This window comes from Rhodnius prolixus, unplaced genomic scaffold, assembly GCF_049639745.1.
Source record: "Rhodnius prolixus isolate KJV_2025 unplaced genomic scaffold, Rpr scaffold_14, whole genome shotgun sequence".
NCBI lineage: Eukaryota > Metazoa > Arthropoda > Insecta > Hemiptera > Reduviidae > Rhodnius > Rhodnius prolixus.
The window spans coordinates 3,982,821-4,001,169 of NW_027411594.1; the positions used below are offsets into that span (position 1 = coordinate 3,982,821).

Consider the following 18,349-nt stretch of genomic DNA (forward strand, 5'->3'; position numbering starts at 1 on the left):
CCTCAATTTACCAATACATTGGTGGAAAAACCAGCCCTATCTCTTCCCAATATACAATTTGAGGAATAGCGCAGCCTCTTTCACTTCTTTCTTCATCATGACTGCCACTCTTCTACTGCATTCTGCTTCGTGGCTTCCATGAGATAAGGATATCTTGAGCACAGCCCGTAGATAGTGGCAGGAGAACTAAGAGGCAGGCGGAACCGGAATCGAGTCTTGGTAGACTGAAGAAAGATTGATGCGACAGAGTGTAATTGAGTTACATTGAACTAGATTTTCCATTTCATGTACCTTTCCCGTGTAGAGTTAAGATGGGTTTCGAGGGGGTTACTGTATGCTATTATGGGAGAAGATAGTTCGGTTAAGACATTTACACAGGTATGGAGGGCAGTTTCACAGTTCCTTGGGATTGTATTGGATACTTGGCTTCTTAGCCACTTCCTGTGGCGAGTAAAGAAGTAAAAAAAAAGGTTACTCTTTGCTTGGGAGCCTTCTCATTGCATTTCTGGCTCCCAGACTGTGTTCTCTCGCTGCCACCAACTAAAGAGAACTGTGGAGACTTCTTGAGATAGAAAATCAAAGAGTAGCAAGTTTAGCAAGTTGATGCTGGCGTTGATCTGCACTTTACCGAGACCACTGTGCTACCAGCTGAGCCAATCCAGTTCTAGATTACGTTATTATTTTCAACATCATCTCGCCACCCTTAAATTCTCTTTATTCAGCATCAACCCGGAAACGATCCTAACTCGGCTATTAAAAGCTCCAAATCCAAATGATTCAACATTCACACTTACCACTGCTAGAATTATTCATCCATGGTGACCAACATCCGGTTAAGCAAATAAAAAGAATATAAATTAATTGCATTCGGATACATTCTAAATACATTAAAATACTACTAAGTGCAACTGGAAGCATCTAATTGATAGGAACATCATGTATTGCCCAGTAATCGTCCTGTCTAAGACCACTGCTTTCTTAATCTGCACCGTTCATTCATTTTTTTTTTGGGTCACCTTTAAAGTAGCGGGAAGAGTTAAATATTTCCCTCCAAAAAAAGGGAGCAGAAGGATGCCCCCATAGTTTCCAGAGCAAACCCGGTGTCACATAGGGTTAATACATATGTTTTTAGCACACTAAGAAAATGACCATTAATAATTTCTAAATATAAATGACTCTGCATCTTACTGTAAAGATAGCAAACTAAACTATTGTGAAACCAACCTTAGAGCAATATAGTGGCGCTCCTGGGAGTAATAAATTCTATTATGAAAACACATTTCCAAACAAGTGCAATAAAAAAATTTAAAAAAAAAATTAGTGTATTTATTATTACCGTTTCAGTTTGGTAAGAACTTGTAACATAAGCTGTGAATGTCCGTCCATAAGTTACAGAAATGGTCGCACATTATTTTAATATTCTTAACGAAATGATTATTAAACAGGCCAGGCAGTTTTTTAGTTTCTTAAGTTTTAATCGTAGTGAATTTATGAGGACTTCCAAACTTTCTAAAGTTGAGCAACATTTGCGAGCACGTAGGTAATCTATTGAAAGTGGAAGTGACCAAACCAAGAAGAAGTAGGATCCAGAGAATCCAAGATTTTTATATTAACTCTCTCAAGACTGTTTCTCACAACTTAAGCTCACGTTCTAATTTAAAAATTACTTTCAACACGAAATTTCAATACATAATTGGTTTTATTTAAGGCATTTTTGACGTGAATACGTCTTTAAATTTGCTATCATATGGTGGCAATCGAAAAAAACTAATGCTAACAAAATCGGGGAATGCAGTTTGGCATTATAGTTTCGAATCTATCATCTGCATCCAAAATTAAATTAGACCACTGGATAGCTAAAGGATCAAAGAATTCATTACGATAAGCGAGGACTGTGACGCTTCGCGCGCGGTGGAGGGGCAAGCGCCGCCATTTTGAGATCATTTTGCTGCGTATCGAGATTTGCAATTAGTATAACTTTTGACTTGGAGAAGCTACGATGTTCGTTTAAGCTTTAATCGTCAGCTGTCGTTACAATCTATGGATTGTATTATAAAACATTAGTGTAAAATAGTGACAGTGTATATAATAAGGTGTTAGAATAAAAAAATATTATCAAATATATATAATGTCGGCCTATATGCGTCGGAAAGTCAAAACCAAATACAGAGATCGTATACGGTTGGAAGGGGCTTCTCAAGAACAATCGAATGGTAATAATAAAACATCATATGACCGAATCAAGCTGTGCCGGGAACGTACGAGGGTCGTTTGAAAAGTTCGTGCAAAAATAAAAACTACTTAATTTTTGGGGGTAAACCTTTTTTATTTTTCAACATAGTCTCCTTTTAGGCTTATACACTACGTCCAACGCTGCTCTAGTTTGTTGATCCCTTCCGAATAATAGGATTTGTCCAAGTCTGAAAAACAGCCATTCGTTTCTGCAATCACCTCCTCGTTTGAATAAAATCTTTTTCCCGCCAGCCATTTCTTCATATTGGGGAACAAATAGTAGTCCGAGGGAGCCAAGTCTGGAGAATAGGGGGGATGTGAAACGGGATGGAACACTATTTCCATTAATTTTGCGACCACAACTGCTGAGGTGTGAGCTGGTGCGTTGTCGTGATGGAAAAGGACTTTTTTGTGGGCCAATCGTGGGCGTTTTTCTTGCAGCTCGGTTTCCAAACGGTCCAATAACGATGAATAATATGCACCTGTAATAGTTTTACCCTTTTCCAGATAGTCGATGAGGATTATTCCTTGCGAATCCCAAAAGACAGTCGCCATAATCTTTCCGGCCGAAGGAACGGTCTTCGCCTTTTTTGGCGCAGATTCCCCCTTGGTAACCCATTGTTTAGATTGTTATTTGGTCTCAGGAGTGTAGTGATGTATCCATGTTTCATCCACAGTGACGAAACGACGCTTAAAGTCCTGCGGATTCTTCTGGATCAGCTGCAAACCGTCCTTGCAACACTTCACACGATTTCGTTTTTGGTCAAGCGTGAGCAATCGCGGCTCCCATCTTGCGGATAGCTTTGTCATGTCCAAATGTTGATGCAAAATATTATGTACCCGTTCATTCGAGATGCCCACAGCACTAGCAATCTCACGCACCTTCACTCTTCTGTCATCCATCACCATATCATGGATTTTTATCAATGATTTCTGGAGTAGTAACCTCAACAGGGCGTCCAGAACGTTCAGCGTCACTTGTGCCCATATGGCCACTCCGAAAATTTTGAAACCACTTATAAACTGTTCTAATCGAAGATGCAGTGTCACCATAATGTTTATCAAGCTTCTCTTTAGTCTCCTCAGGCGTTTTGCCTTTCATAAAGTAGTGTTTAATCAACATACGAAATTCTTTTTCGTCCATTTTTTGAAAATCACTCGACTTCCTCGATTCAAACGAATGCCAAACACAAAGAAATAGACCGATCTGGCTGAAACTTGGTGTATGTCCTTCCAAGAGATGCTACTAAGTAAACATAACCTCGATACGCGCCAGTAGTGCTATCTTTCTGACTTTGCACGGACTTTTCAAACGACCCTCGTAAAAGAATGAATGCGGCCGAGCGGATCAACGACGGTGTCACTATATATCTGCAGTTGGGGCGGTTGAAATTATGCAAGTGAATGATGAAATCGCTTCTACATTCAACAACGGACTGTATCGCACCACTGTCGGGTTCTAAATCGCGGCTCAATGAGTTTAATTTCATCAACGTCGATAAATAATGACAAATTTGATTTCTTGCTAAATACATAAATAAAAATATTTTATATAAAAAATATAACCCGTTACGTAAACGTATTCACGTACAACACACGGCCGTGTCCATGACACAGCCACTGTTTTTTTTTTTGTAATTTTCCCTTGCCGGAAATACTACTACTACTACTACTACTACGTAGCTCTACAGCCCGGGGTGGGGCTTGGCTTCCTTAATAATGCGACTCCAGACATCTCTATTGGCTGTCTTTGCTTTTCATCCTGACACTCCAAGGACTCTCAAGTCCTCCATCAAGTCAACGTCTTCGCGGTCGGCCAACTCTCTTCTTCAAGCCTATGACGGTACCACGCAGCATTCTGCTCGGCACCCTTTCTTCTGGCATTCTTGCAATATGGCCTAACCATTCCAATCGTCGAGCCTTGATGAAACGGACCACATTCTCAGCTCCATATAGAGCATAAAGCTCACAGTTTTTTCTGGATCTCCATGTGCGAGAAGTCGTGTCGAAAACTGGACCATAAATCCTCCTTAAAATCTTATGTTCAAAAACATTGAGACTATCTATCATGGCAGATGTGAACGTCCATGTTTCAGCACCGTATGTAAGAACCAGCCTGATTAAGATTCTATAAAGCCTTATCTTCGAGGTTCTGGACAGATAGGAGGTCTTAAACAATTTCATGTTAGCGAAGTAAGCTCGGTTTGCACCTTGCCGGAAATAGCCTTTCGTTACCGGAGACTGAGCTACTAGGAAAAGATTTCCGTTTAAAACACATTATCAATAATTTTATACCCACGAAAATACTTTTCTTACCGAGTTTGTTTAATAAAAGTAATAAATACAAAGTTAAGCTTAATTTTTACCGTGTTTTATAAAAAGAGTATTTTTTTTTAAAAAAAATTACACCGAGTGGATTATTCGCTGCTATTTTTTTATACCCCCCTCCAAAGTTTATAATCATATTATAAGGATGGAAAGATAAGTGGGTCACTGTTGTATAGTGGATAGGCCTCTACAGTTACAGCGCTCTACCGTCTGTCTGTGCTCGTAACATGTCTCATCCTGTAAGCTCAGCTTACTTCCTACCCTCTCCACTGCCTATTCACAAGTGAAGAGAGTTCTTTCATCAGATCCCCGAGAATCATAAATTATACATTTTGCTTTTCTTAAAAAAAAGAAGAAAAAAAAGAAGGAGAGAGAGAGAGAGACAGAGAGAGAGAGAGAGAGAGAAGATTATGAATATTGTTTGGTGGGTTTCTGTTGAAGAGTGTGCAAAATCCTGGAGACGAGTTACAAAAATCTGGCAGATGAGTTTGGAAGTAGGGGGGAGGGGTTAGAAGATACACAGCCGGCTAGACGGCTCGACGGTTCTACGACAAACTGGGTTTACGTAATTTCAGGAGTTCTGGAGAGGCGTAAAGACTTTTCTTTCCTTTCTTCTTCTTCATCTTCCCTCTCTTTCTTACTCCCAGTAACCGCAATCTTCTTTCTTCTCCTTAATAGCTTTTACTCTGTCGGCTAGAAGGAGTGGATAGCAGGGGAAAGCCCACTGCGGGTGGACAAGCGGTGGTGAAGTCGGAACAGACAGATTTGATGTACGTGCTTCTAACAATATTGTTTAGACTTAAATATTTCCCAGGCTTAATAGAAAAGAGAGAAAAAGGAAAATAAGAAAAGAAAATGCTAAGTGCAAATTGAATTTAAACAGAATTTGAGCAACTAGTAATAAGTTATCTGTGCCTGCGAAGAAACAAAATGTAGGCCACCTTTAAAAGAAAACTGATAGAATAAGCTTTCATATCTTCTCTTTTATCTAATACAAAAACAACTTATTGAATGAAACAGATAATCGATTTTATCCTCCTATACTTATCGATGTTCTCAAGACCCTATACATTTTATTCACTCTTCGAATTTAAAATAATAATAACAGCAGATAGTTTGCGGAAACCATTTTTTGTAAACTTCCTAATTTGTCTCTGCAAAAGATAGTTTAATTCTATGTTGCGCTAAACTTATTTGTTTTACCAAAATCTGCGCACATTATTTACCTGCTACTCTGTGAACAGAACTTTCACGACCCAGTATATATATCGACAATAGTCGCTTGTTACGTAAATTTTTGTTTAGTTTTTTTGTCTTTCATTTATTTTCATTTGCAACAACGTGTTAACAATGTAAGCAAATTAGGTGGCTGAGAAAAAAAGAATATAAATAATATAGTTGTTCATTATTTTTGGTGACTGAATCATAGTTTCAATGGGATGAAAAACTAATGCCAGTTTCAGTCATTATAAACTTTATTATACCGCGAGCTTTCAACCTAGGGTTTAGTTCATCTTCAGGGCTGATTTTGCAATATACTGTTTTACATCATCAGAGAGTTGCTGTGTCTTCTATCTTGTCTGTCCATGAACAGACAAGACAGAAGACACAACAACCCTGAAATGTAAAAGTATTACTTTCTAAACTAGCCCTGAAGATGACCTAGTCCCTAGGTCGAAAGATCGGCAAAATAAATTTTACTCGACTGAAATGGCAATTATTTTTTCATCCTATTGATAAATAATATATATTACTGCGTCACTTAAAAACAAATATCTCTCCAGTAAATTTAAATTTCGTGATTAGTTATCATAGGATCCTATTTTGGGCAAAGTCCCTGTATATTAAGTCCAATTTAAGGGCACAGTATACCTTTTTGAAATTATATCCACTATTTATTATCTCTGAATGATTCTAAAATAGAATTTCATCGTCAAGATGGATGAACGTACGACAAAATTTTATCTTCTGCCTCTAGACCTTCTACAAAGTTCCTTTATACTTCAGAAAACATCTTAACTTGGGTTTGGTTGTTAGCAAGTTTTTTTTTTAGTGACCTTAGAACATTATAACTTCTATAACTACTGCGAGATTACAGTAAGTATGCTCTAGTAAATCGCCTTAGGTAGTCAGGTAGACTATGAGCTAACTTGGGTGGCTAGTTTAGCGAACCATAAACTATGAGTTTTAACGTAGGTGATGCTGTAGAAAATCTCTTAGAGATTATCGATGAATTTTTTCCCGCAAAGACAGAATCTCTAGACCCATTCAGATCACTTTAAGCTAAAATCTATCAATTTTGCCAATCATTATCACTTAGGTGATTACATTTTTATGATTTAGTAAAATCCTATGTCAGGCACAGTTGAAACTTATTCTTATATATTTTAGACGCAGAAAGAAGGAAACGGCGCCTTCATTTAAATTACAAGCTATAAATATCGAAACAGGAATAAACACAATAAAAAGTAATTTATATTTAAATTGCGTATGCAAATCTAAGTCCAGCTAAATCCGTTCCGGTCAGTAGCTTCATTTATAAGTCCTAACTGTTTTATTTTTATAAAGCGAAGTTGCTAATTTCAAACTTATGTTTGTCATTTATATTTTTTAAAAAAAGCATTAATTTTTACGCCAGAAAACTTTTAGAGAAAGTTGCTTTTAAGAGAAATAATCAATTTAGGGCGTCTATAAATAAACGGAAATATGAAGACGTTAAAAAAAAAAAAAAATTGAATGAACGATGCAGATTAAGAAAGCAGTGGTCTTAGATTGGACGATTACTGGTCAATACATGATGTTCCTATCAATTAGATGCTTCCAGTTGCACTTAGTAGTATTTTAATGTATTTAGAATGTATCCGAATGCAATTAATCTTTAATCCCTTTTTATTTGCTTAACCGGATGTTGGTCACCATGGATGAATAATTCTAGCAAACGGTAAGTGCGGATGTTGAATCATTTGGATTTGGAGCTTTTAATAGCTGAGTTAGGATCGTTTCCGGGTTGATGCTGAATAAAGAGTACTTGAGGGTGGCGAGATGATGTTGAAAATAATAACGTAACCTAGAAATGGATTGGCTCAGCTTTGTAGCTCGGTGGACTCGGTAAAGTGCAGATCCACGACAGGATCGACTTGCCAAACTTGCTACTCTTCGATTTTCTATCCCAAGAAGTCTCCACAGTTCTCTTTAGTTGTTGGCAGCGAGAGAACACTGTCTGGGAGCCAGAAATGCAATGAGAAGGCTTCCAAGCAAAGGGTAACCTTTTTTTTTTTTTTACTTCTTTACTCGCCACAGGAAGTGGCTAAGAAGCCAAGTATAGAAGAATCTAAAGATCCATAATTGCTACCTGGATAGTAATTGACCTGCGAAGCTAATATGTATTCTGGTACTGGGTTCGATTCCCAGTCTTTAGATCTTGTATTTTATTTAATGGTTAATAAAAAGAAATTTACAGTAAAGTATGTTTGCTAGACGCCTCCGTCCACGACACTTAATTCGTAGTTGGACGTTAAGCCCCGCCTGAAAAAATAATTGCTACCTGGAAGGAAGTAGTTTGTAAATAGAATTAAAGGTTTGTGTAGATAGATAGATAGATTAAACTAGGGCGGCCTCAAGGCCTACTCCACTGCGACTCCTTTGGATCTATTGTGGCACCCCGCACTCTAAAGCTCACCCTCTAGGCCTGTCCTTTTAAACAGACTCTTAATTCTGGAGAGCGGCTCCTGGGTAAAACTCTCACAGGCCTTGGTTTTCTCCTCCCCGAGAAGTAACATCCTTAGCTACACGAGCCCCTCACACTGACACAACACGCGCAGTGCCGTTTCCTCCTCTTCCTGACACAGTACCTACAGAGAGGCTATCATCTGCCAGGCCCATGCAAGGTTTGTGTAGTGTTCAAGGGTGTGATTTTTTTGGGGGTTTGCTAAACCCAAATGGTTAAACATAGCCTCCTATCTAGAGTAGACTTTCATCTTGTTTACTCCTGGTATGTACACCTACCAACGAAGTCTTCTTTTTGGCAATGCATTCCATCTCAATCTAATTCTTGCTGTCCATCGTTTCTCGAGTAACTTCTTTCCGGATTCTCTCCAGTACCAGAGTTTCTGGTCGATCGGCGCCAGAAATCCATTTCAGTGGACATTTGGTGCTTTTACATGGCCTGATGATTTTCTATTCTTCCTCCATGCTTTCAGCAACTACCATTCGATTGCAGGAATTCAGCTCAGATATTTTTGAAATGGTCAACGGTTTTATTTCGAACGCGTTTCATTAACATCCTTTATAACTCCATACTATGACGGAATATACTGGGAATATCCAAAATATCCGTAGACTTCGAGAAAAAACTCGCTGCGAAATATACCTTAAAGTAAATTAAACCTTCACGAACCTTCATTGTCCCACTCACCTTCACAAAGCGATCGCTCGTAATAAAATCTTTATAGCTTATCCCAATAATAAAATTTAAAAAAAAACGCTGCAAATTTTACTGAACCGTAATCTTTATAGCAGTTTATCAATCAAGCATAAAATTTTGCAACTGTTTATTACGAAAATTTATAGCATTAATCCACAATAAAAATTAGCTTTAATACTGTTTTTACACTTTATATTAGAGCATAAAAACAAAATGCTACACTCTAAAGATTTCATTTTTATACTAACTTCCTTTTAGAATTACAAGCACGTTCAAGATAATAAAAATTTTAACTTATTAATAAGTTTTTTAAAAAAGTATAAGACTTACACATATCCAACGAGTATATTCATGAGGGTAGATTTGCCGGCCCCAGATGGGCCCATAATAGCGGTTATCTGCCCAGACCTAAACTGCCCACTTATCCCTTTAATTATACGCCGCCTACCTGTAATAATAAACAAAACAAAATTAATAAATTTGGAGAGTTAATAGCAATAATAAAGCAAAAAACATAAAAATGGTTAATTTTTACAAAAATAAAAAATAAAATAAAATAATTTTTAACTATAGAGACCAATTTGTTTTGTAAAAATCAATTTTGAGATGAAGGCGACCTCAAAAGTGTGAACTCAAAATGGAAAATTTTGTAAGAAAAGCCTTAATTTTCTAATTTAGTAGTAACGGAAAATACGTAAAACTGAACGATAATATTTCATTCTTTTACATAGTGTACCACTTTCCTTTAAAAATAAGATAATTCAACAGGTTGTGGATGATGAAACAAACTGACTGGCGGACAGATTTGATAATCACAAGATTTGTCACCAACGTCTCAAGAAATGATGAAACAATAATCTGACAAAACATTTTGAAATGAATAAAAACGTTCCACTTTATTTGTTGCGGATTGAATCCTAATATTTTACTTATTTTTCCCCATTTTGGTTTTTATTTTACAAACTGTTTTTTGGTAGCCTAAATAAGTAAGAAGAAAATTGTAATAAAGAGGAATCAAAATATAATTAGAGAAAAGAATGATTCCCTAGTCCGGAATAGAAGAACGAATTTTTTTTTTATTCAGAGCATTTAAATTTAATCATATTTTTATTTTCAAAGTTACAGTCTGACTAAAGCGTGCTGTACAATTTCTCCCACAATTCCTGATAGCCTTCAGTAACCGTAAAACAGTTAACCACAATTGAAGTGGAAAACTGCGCAAGCGCAGAAGGCTGCGAAAAGAGCACTAGCTTTTGGAATAATTGTCTTGAATGATTAGGCTTCATTTATTCATAAAGAATTTTGTTATTGTATCTAAACTGCTATTGTAAGCTGAACTACTTAAATTTTGGTTAGGCTTAGCCGTGGTGCCTAAAAGGGAAGCTACTAGGTTATCTTATTTAAAGCAAAAGGACTAGCCAGGTTAATAAAAGCAGTATAATCATGACGACTGTTGCAGTAACTCTGATAAACAGTCCAGACAATGGGAAATTCAATATAATATACTAAAGTACCTGATGCTGAATCGTATTTCGAATAAGTGATGATCACTAATTACCAGCCCAATGATTAATTACAGTATCCATGGATACTTTATTGCGATTAATGTTTACCAATCTAATGTTTGTTCTGACATTTTCTCTTTTTAATCAATGTAAACGGAAATGATGAAGTAAATCTAGCTCTGTACTAATTTATGAAACGTTCCTTTTTTCAAATTAACCTTCCCAAAATATTCGCTCGAATTTTGTACAAACAAATGGGAGGGGAAACAATTTTGTTTACTTTAATTAACACTAGTTATTACAATAATTTAGTTCTATATTTATTTTGTGAAAATTATTAAAGAAAAATGAAAACCATGCACTAAAAATAGATTTTTTTAAATACATTGGAATTCTGTTCTGTAAAAACAAGTTGGAAAAACAAACTGGAATTAGTCTAATGGAATAGAGTTTTAAAAAAGTTGAATGTGGGATGGCTTTAGCCCAACAGTTTTCCTTATGGCTGGCTGTAATATGGGTTGTCACTTCAATCGATTTAAAGAAGCTAAATTTAGTAAAAGGAATTTTCAATTTTTCACAAAGGAAAAAGAAAGAAAAGACGAGCTGTAATAAAACAATTTCCTCATAATTTGAATTCTATACTAAAATACAGTTTCCCAAAATAGAAAAAAGGGAACATGCTTGAAATCCCCTAAGGCGGTACAGTGCGGAGTCATTTTACATAGAATAGAATAGAAAAGAAATTTATTATTCTAAGACAATTGTCCGCTAAGAATAAATACAGGAACAAATAGAGGCCTTAATAGTTTGGCCTGTGATTAAAAAGAAAATAAATAAATAAATAAGTATTTACAAAAAGTGAAAATAAAAATAACAGCAGAAATTAAGGAAATAAATTAAAACAATTAGAATTTCGGAGGAAGCTGGATAGAAAGGAGATAACTGAATAGACGGGATTTAAAGATCGATAGGGTAGGAGCATGGCGGACAGATGATGGAAAGGAGTTCCAGAGAGAGGATGCACGTATTAGGAAGGACTTGTCAAAGGATGAGGTACGGTGAGAGGGAATATAGAGATCGGATGAGCGAGATCTAGTATTACGGGAATGGATGGAGGATTTAAACTTAAGGAGTTGAAAAATATAGGAAGGCCTTTGAGACTGGAAAACTTGAAAAAGGAAAGTAGCCAAAAGAAAGTATTTCATACTTTTAACAACTGAGTATTTAAACTCTGCAACACGTGTAACTACTCTATTTTCCTGTAAGAACTTGACTAGTTAGAGTTTGAACATGTTTAAACTTAAAAGGACGGTTACGAATTCAAAACAAAAAAGATGGGTTTTGGCAAAGATAGGCATTGTTTTTTACTCCAAAGCCTTAAACAATCTCTTAGAACATTTGTAAACCAGTTGGGGTCCTTTTGGTTCTCTGTTTTTGAACGGTTTAGTCTGGTATCCACCACTCAGATAAAATAGTTTGATTTGGTTTCGCCCCAGACAAGTTCAACTTAAATAAATCATTAGGTCCAGCTTATCGCGACGTACTTCCACATTAGTTTTGAATTGTTAATCACGTGTGCATCATTGTTGAAGGTTTTACGGTATTAGAAATAGAAATAGAAAAGAAATTTATTATTCTGGGACAATTGTCCCCTAAGAATAAATACAGGAACAAATAGAGGCCTTAACAGTTTGGCCTGTGATCATACAGAAATTAAATAAATAAATAAGTATTTACAAAAGTGAAAATATAATAAGTGAAAATGAAAGTAAAAATAAAATAATAAAACAGCAGAAATTAAGGAAATAAATTAAAACAATTAGAATTTTGGAGGAAGCTGAATAGAAAGTAGATAACTGAATAGACGGGATTTAAAGATGGATAGGGTAGGAGCATGGCGGACAGATGAAGGCAAGGAGTTCCAGAGAGAGGTAGCACGTATTAGGAAGGACTTGTCAAAGGATGAGGTATGGTGAGAGGGAATATAGAGATCAGATGAGCGAGATCTAGTGTTACGGGAATGGATGGAGGATTTAAACTTAAAGAGTTGAAAAATATAGGAAGGCCTTTGAGACTGGAAAACTTGAAAAAGGAAAGTAGCCAAAAGATATTGGCGGCGATAGACAGGAAAAAGCCACTTCAACTCATCGTACCAGTGCGAAATGCGGAAGTCTCTCTGGAAATGCTGAAAATAAATCTTATGAAGCAGTTCATGAGGCGCTTGAGCTCAGCTTCAATATCACCAGAAAGACCACGCCATACTACTAAGGCAACCATAGTCGAAATGGCGGGAATATAAGAGAGGAAACTAGGAGTCGCCAGGTCTTAATTGGAAAACATAGATAAGCATGCCCAAATCAAATGGCCGAAGTTGTAAGATGTTTCTGTTGAACCATGAAAAAGGAGTGCTGGTGTTACCTTCCAAAAATTTACAGAGATCTTTGATGCAGCTGGAGCTAATGCAAGAAACGATGCTGGCTGGAGTGCCGGCTGAAGGCTTAACCTGGAGGCAACAGAGAGCGAGAGAAATCTAAAGAACTTTAGCGAAAGGAAATCGCAAGATATAGTGCCGTAGAATTCAATAAAATGAAACTTTAAAGGCACTCTGTTAGATAGTTCTATCAAATATTTTTCAAAAAACAGTTGTTAATAGTTTAAGATCCTCCATCTGGTTGTAATTCTAAAATCGAGTAAACATTTTATACTAATATCGTACTTGCACAAGAAGTTAACGAACAGAACTGGACACAAACTTTCCATTTGGAAAAACCGAGAACGTATTATGGGTTTTACTAATTAATTGCAAGTCGAATTATACGTCCATTTGTGAAAGTCAAATTATAATTATAATAAAAATCGTAGCCATTCTCAACCTAACCTAAAAACTGACCTCCCACCATCTGCTACGTCATTTTCCACATTTGTGCTCAATTATTGCCACATCGTGCACGTGCGATTAATGGTCCGGATCGGGCCTTAAATATGCACCATAGTGAAAATCCCTCACAAGAAACCTTCATATAAGTATATAATAAAATTTAATTACGCTTTATTCTACTAATTAATAAAATAACGTGAAGAGGGAGTATATTTGGACATATTATTCTAAGAATTTTGACTCTTTTTAGGTTCTACCAACAAGAGCTGGTCCAATTACTTCTATTTGAAATATTTGCTTTTTGGTTAAAGGACTTTATTAAAATACAGACACTTACGGAGAATAAAGGCAGGTCGAAACCAATTAAAATTAAAGTTCATGCTTGAGAGAGAGAGCCATATTTATTAAAACTGTTTTTTGCCAGGTATTTGACAGGTAAATAACGATTTATTTTAATTTTATTAAATTTGATAAATTGAGGGGGGACATGTTCTACTGGTAGTTTTCATTAAATACAACTGAATGTTTGATAATTGGAAAAATTCCACCAATGGGCGGGATCCATTTCAAGTTATATTGTATATTTCCGCATCTTAGACCAATAATAGTAAGTAATATTTCTGATCATATGCTGTACCTTTTAAAAAGGTATAGTAAGTCCCAATACAAAATTCGATATAACGGTTTTATCGGAGATCATGCTAACTTTTTAGAATCATTATTATATTGTATTTTAAATTCTTCTACTTGCGAAAATCTCAAAAACCTAGAAAGGATTAATATCCTAAAAATATTCAATGACGAATTCAATCTAAGATTCGACAAAAGCGATTTCAACCAATTAAAAAAGTTATTAATACTCGTACATATAAAAAGTTAATTTACAAAAACATTAACGCAATACATCATTTTCGCATTCAATCTATCGATGTAATCACCAAAACAAGTGTGTCAAGAATTTCGCAGTGACTTAACGTTTCTAAAAGGTCATGCTGGGGGTCTAGGGTAAAATCAATAAAAACCCTAGTTTGTTTCCTCTTCCTTGTAGGATCATTTTTGTTTTTATCGTGAAAATATCAGATTTAAAAAAAAAAATACTTTATCTCGTTTTAAGTATTTTTTTTTGGTAAGATACATAGAATTTTCGTAACTGAATTTCCGCTGAAACGCAAAAGTAACTTCTTCTTTTTTTCAAGAGACCTCTCTCTCTCTGGGTAGAGGGCTTAAAAAACAAAACAAAAAAAACTCAAATCGGAAGGAAACAAACTTATTGTGAAAAAAGTCGGATGCGGAGGAAATAATCGGTTCCGTGTAAATACGAGTAAGTACGCATAATTAGTACGCACATACCAGCGTACGCAGATTTTGTAAAAACCGGTTTTTAACTCAGATACCATGATATCAATAAAAAAATATTGATATCTACGAGGGTCGTTTGAAAAGTCCGTGCAAAAATAAAAACTACTTAATTTTTTGGGGTAAAACTTTTTTATTTTTCAACAGAGTCTCCTTTTAGGCTTATACACTTCGTCCAACGCTGCTCTAGTTTGTTGATCCCTTCCGAATAATAGGATTTGTCCAAGTCTGAAAAATAGCCATTCGTTTCTGCAATCACCTCCTCGTTTGAATAAAATCTTTTTCCCGCCAGCCATTTCTTCATATTGGGGAACAAATAGTAGTCCGAGGGAGCCAAGTCTGGAGAATAGGGGGGATGTGAAACGAGTTGGAACCCTATTTCCATTAATTTTGCGACCACAACTGCTGAGGTGTGAGCTGGTGCGTTGTCGTGATGGAAAATGACTTTTTTGTGGGCCAATCGTGGGCGTTTTTCTTGCAGCTCGGTTTTCAAACGGTCCAATAACGATAAATAATATGCACCAGTAATAGTTTTACTCTTTTCCAGATAGTCGATGAGGATTATTCCTTGCGAATCCCAAAAGACAGTCGCCATAATCTTTCCGGCCGAAGGAACGGTCTTCGCCTTTTTTTGGCGCAGATTTCCCCTTGTAACCCATTGTTTAGATTGTTCTTTGATCTCAGGAGTGTAGTGATGTATCCATGTTTCATTTACAGTGACGAAACGACGCTTAAAGTCCAGCGGATTCTTCTGGAACAGCTGCACACCGTCCTTGCAACACTTCACACGATTTCGTTTTTGGTCAAGCGTGAGCAATCGCGGCACCCATCTTGCGGATAGCTTTGTCATGTCCAAATGTTGATGCAAAATATTATGTACCCGTTCATTCGAGATGCCCACAGCACTAGCAATCTCACGCACCTTCACTCCTCTGTCATCCATCACCATATCATGGATTTTATCAATGATTTCTGGAGTAGTAACCTCAACAGGGCGTCCAGAACGTTCAGCGTCACTTGTGCCCATATGGCCACTCCGAAAATTTTGAAACCACTTATAAACTGTTCTAATCGAAGGTGCAGAGTCACCATAATGTTTATCAAGCTTCTCTTTAGTCTCCTGAGGCGTTTTGCCTTTCATAAAGTAGTGTTTAATCAACACACGAAATTCTTTTTCGTCCATTTTTTGAAAATCACTCGACTTCCTCGATTCAAACGAATGCCAAACACAAAGAAATAGACCGATCTGGCTGAAACTTGGTGTGTGTTCTTCCAAGAGATGCTACTAACTAAACATAACCTTGATACGCGCCAGTAGTGCTATCTCTCTGACTTTGCACGGACTTTTCAAACGACCCTCGTATGCTGGAACCAATGTTTAGGAAGCTCTGAGGATGCTAGCAAATGTACAGGATGAAAACCATTGTTATAAATGAATAATAAGTTCAAGTTTTGCAAAAAAAAGTTTCAATTCAATTCCCCCCACTTATTGATTCAATTTTCCCATCAATTGAATTTATTTGAATTCAAATTCAAAAGAGGTTGTTTCAACTCTGTTATAGTAATGCCAGTTTAATAAATATTCTCTGCGCTTTATCGCGGAAATACAGGTTATGATACACAGCCCAATACAGGTAGAATCGACGCTAAACGTGTTACATAAATTTCTAAATTAATACATTTAATAATACTATTAAACCTACTATTAATAAAAATCCATCGTTTTAAAGGCTGAATGTAGCCTAGACACAACAGTAACCCAGTCACGCAATACAGCTAAGCGTTGCGGGTCTAGCCTATACAGTTACTACTCACAGCATAAAGGCTAAGGAAGTTCTCATATTATCATTTATTTGATAATTAATTATTATTTTTTATATTTTATCCACAAATAATGACGTAATACCAACATGTAATTGTTACAGCATAAAAAGAAAAGCAAAAGATAATTACTGTTGGGCTTTAATAAATCAAGCTTTCATATTAATGAAATTCATTGTAAATAACGAGCAATTAAAATGAAAAAAAATGGACAATCATACTTTTTATACTCTCTTATAATAATAGTTTGCATACAAAATTTCTGTTTTGTGACAGCATCACTGTAATTATCCTTCATAAAACTAAAATGAAGTAGTTAAATATGGCAACAAAAAGTTAAATGCCACATTTCAGGTAGTCATCATCATTAAAGTAAGTATATTAGAAAATTTGTATCCGTGAATTCACTTTAAGGTAAAGATTTTTAAGGTCAGAGAGGAAAGCATGGGAAGTCCAAGTCCAGGATGTGCTTGGATTGGTTCAGGACTAAGACTATGAACAGCTGTTAGTATATCTTTGATGTTCAGACTATAAAAGTGCTTTTTATTACCAAAAGAATTGGAAACCTCCTGCCACATCAGATACAGAGAGCAGTTGATAACCTCCTGGCTAACCTGGCTTGCGAACCAGAGGAGGCACCTTTGAAGGCGCAGTACATGCTGCACAAGTTGAGTAAAGTGCATTATTTGATAAATTAAGGAATAAGTTTGATCCTTTATTAAAACTGTCCGGTAGGACAGTTGTATAAGGGTTGATCGTCAAAAAGTGCACGAAAAAGCGTAACGTTGAAAAAGACCCAACTTTGACAATTTTTTTCTCTTTTTCTACTAAAGATAAAATTCCCAAATTTTCTTTAAAATATGGGGCAAATCCTCCTTTATAGCTGTAATTTTTTTGCAACAACCCAGATCTAATAGGTTTCGAGAAAAAAGTTGCCGAAAATGAGCAAAAACGGCTTTTTCAAAAAATGTTCTTGTTCTTGTTCTTCTTGTTGTTGTTGTTGTTGTTGTTGTTCTTGTTCTTGTTACCTTTTTTGTAAACAACGTACAGCCTAAACGCGCGAACCGATTTTCATGAATGAGGTGTCATTCGATTCGGAATTTTATGTAGATGTGCCTTTTGGGGGTCTCGACCCTGTACATCGAATGGGAGAGGAGTTAGCCCCCTTTATGTAAGGCCCCCTCCAAAATTATTATTACTAATTACTCTGTAAATCTTGGCCCGATTTTGATAAAATTTGGTAGGATGATAGGGTTAGGGCTCCCCTACGTAACATTAAAGCGGCGATCAGCTCTTACACTTGTTAAGGGGAAGTATAGGAATCGTTTCAAATTATCGACACGTGAACCGATTTTCATGAATGAAATGTCATTCGAATCGAAATTATGTACAGATTTGCACTTTAAAAGTCTCGACGCTGTGCCTCATAAGGAGGAGAGTTTGCCCCACCCAAATAAGGCCCTTTCTAAAACTATTATTACCAATATTTCTATAACGCTTAGTCCGATTTTGATAAAATTCAGCTCGAATAAGTGGTTAAAGCTCCTCTACATTGCTGATGCTCTTGCACCTACTAAGAGGAAGTACTGCAATCGTTTAAATTATCAATGAGTGAACCGATTTAAATCAATGAATTGTCGTTCGATTAAAAAATCTTTGCCTCTTTGCCTAGAAGTTCTGCAATCGCAGTTTATTTTTCTTACTCCTCTTAAAAGGAAGTAATGAAATCGCAGTTTAATTTTGCTATTCACGCACAAGTACCTTCCTATGTTATTCAAAACGCTTTTTCAAAAAAAGTTGTTACTG

The 18,349-nt window shown here is 36.2% G+C and overlaps 1 protein-coding gene across 4 annotated transcripts in view; it reads right to left on the reverse strand.

Moving 5' to 3' along the window:
* Window positions 1-18,349, reverse strand: part of LOC141451695 (ATP-binding cassette sub-family G member 1-like) — a 137,077-nt gene that overhangs the window by 33,989 nt on the left and 84,739 nt on the right. For all 4 annotated transcript variants that reach the window (XM_074123203.1, XM_074123206.1, XM_074123207.1 and 1 more), the window contains exon 2: window positions 9,314-9,431. In XM_074123203.1, the coding sequence (XP_073979304.1) occupies window positions 9,314-9,431 (118 nt within the window). The remainder of the gene's footprint in view (window positions 1-9,313; window positions 9,432-18,349) is intronic.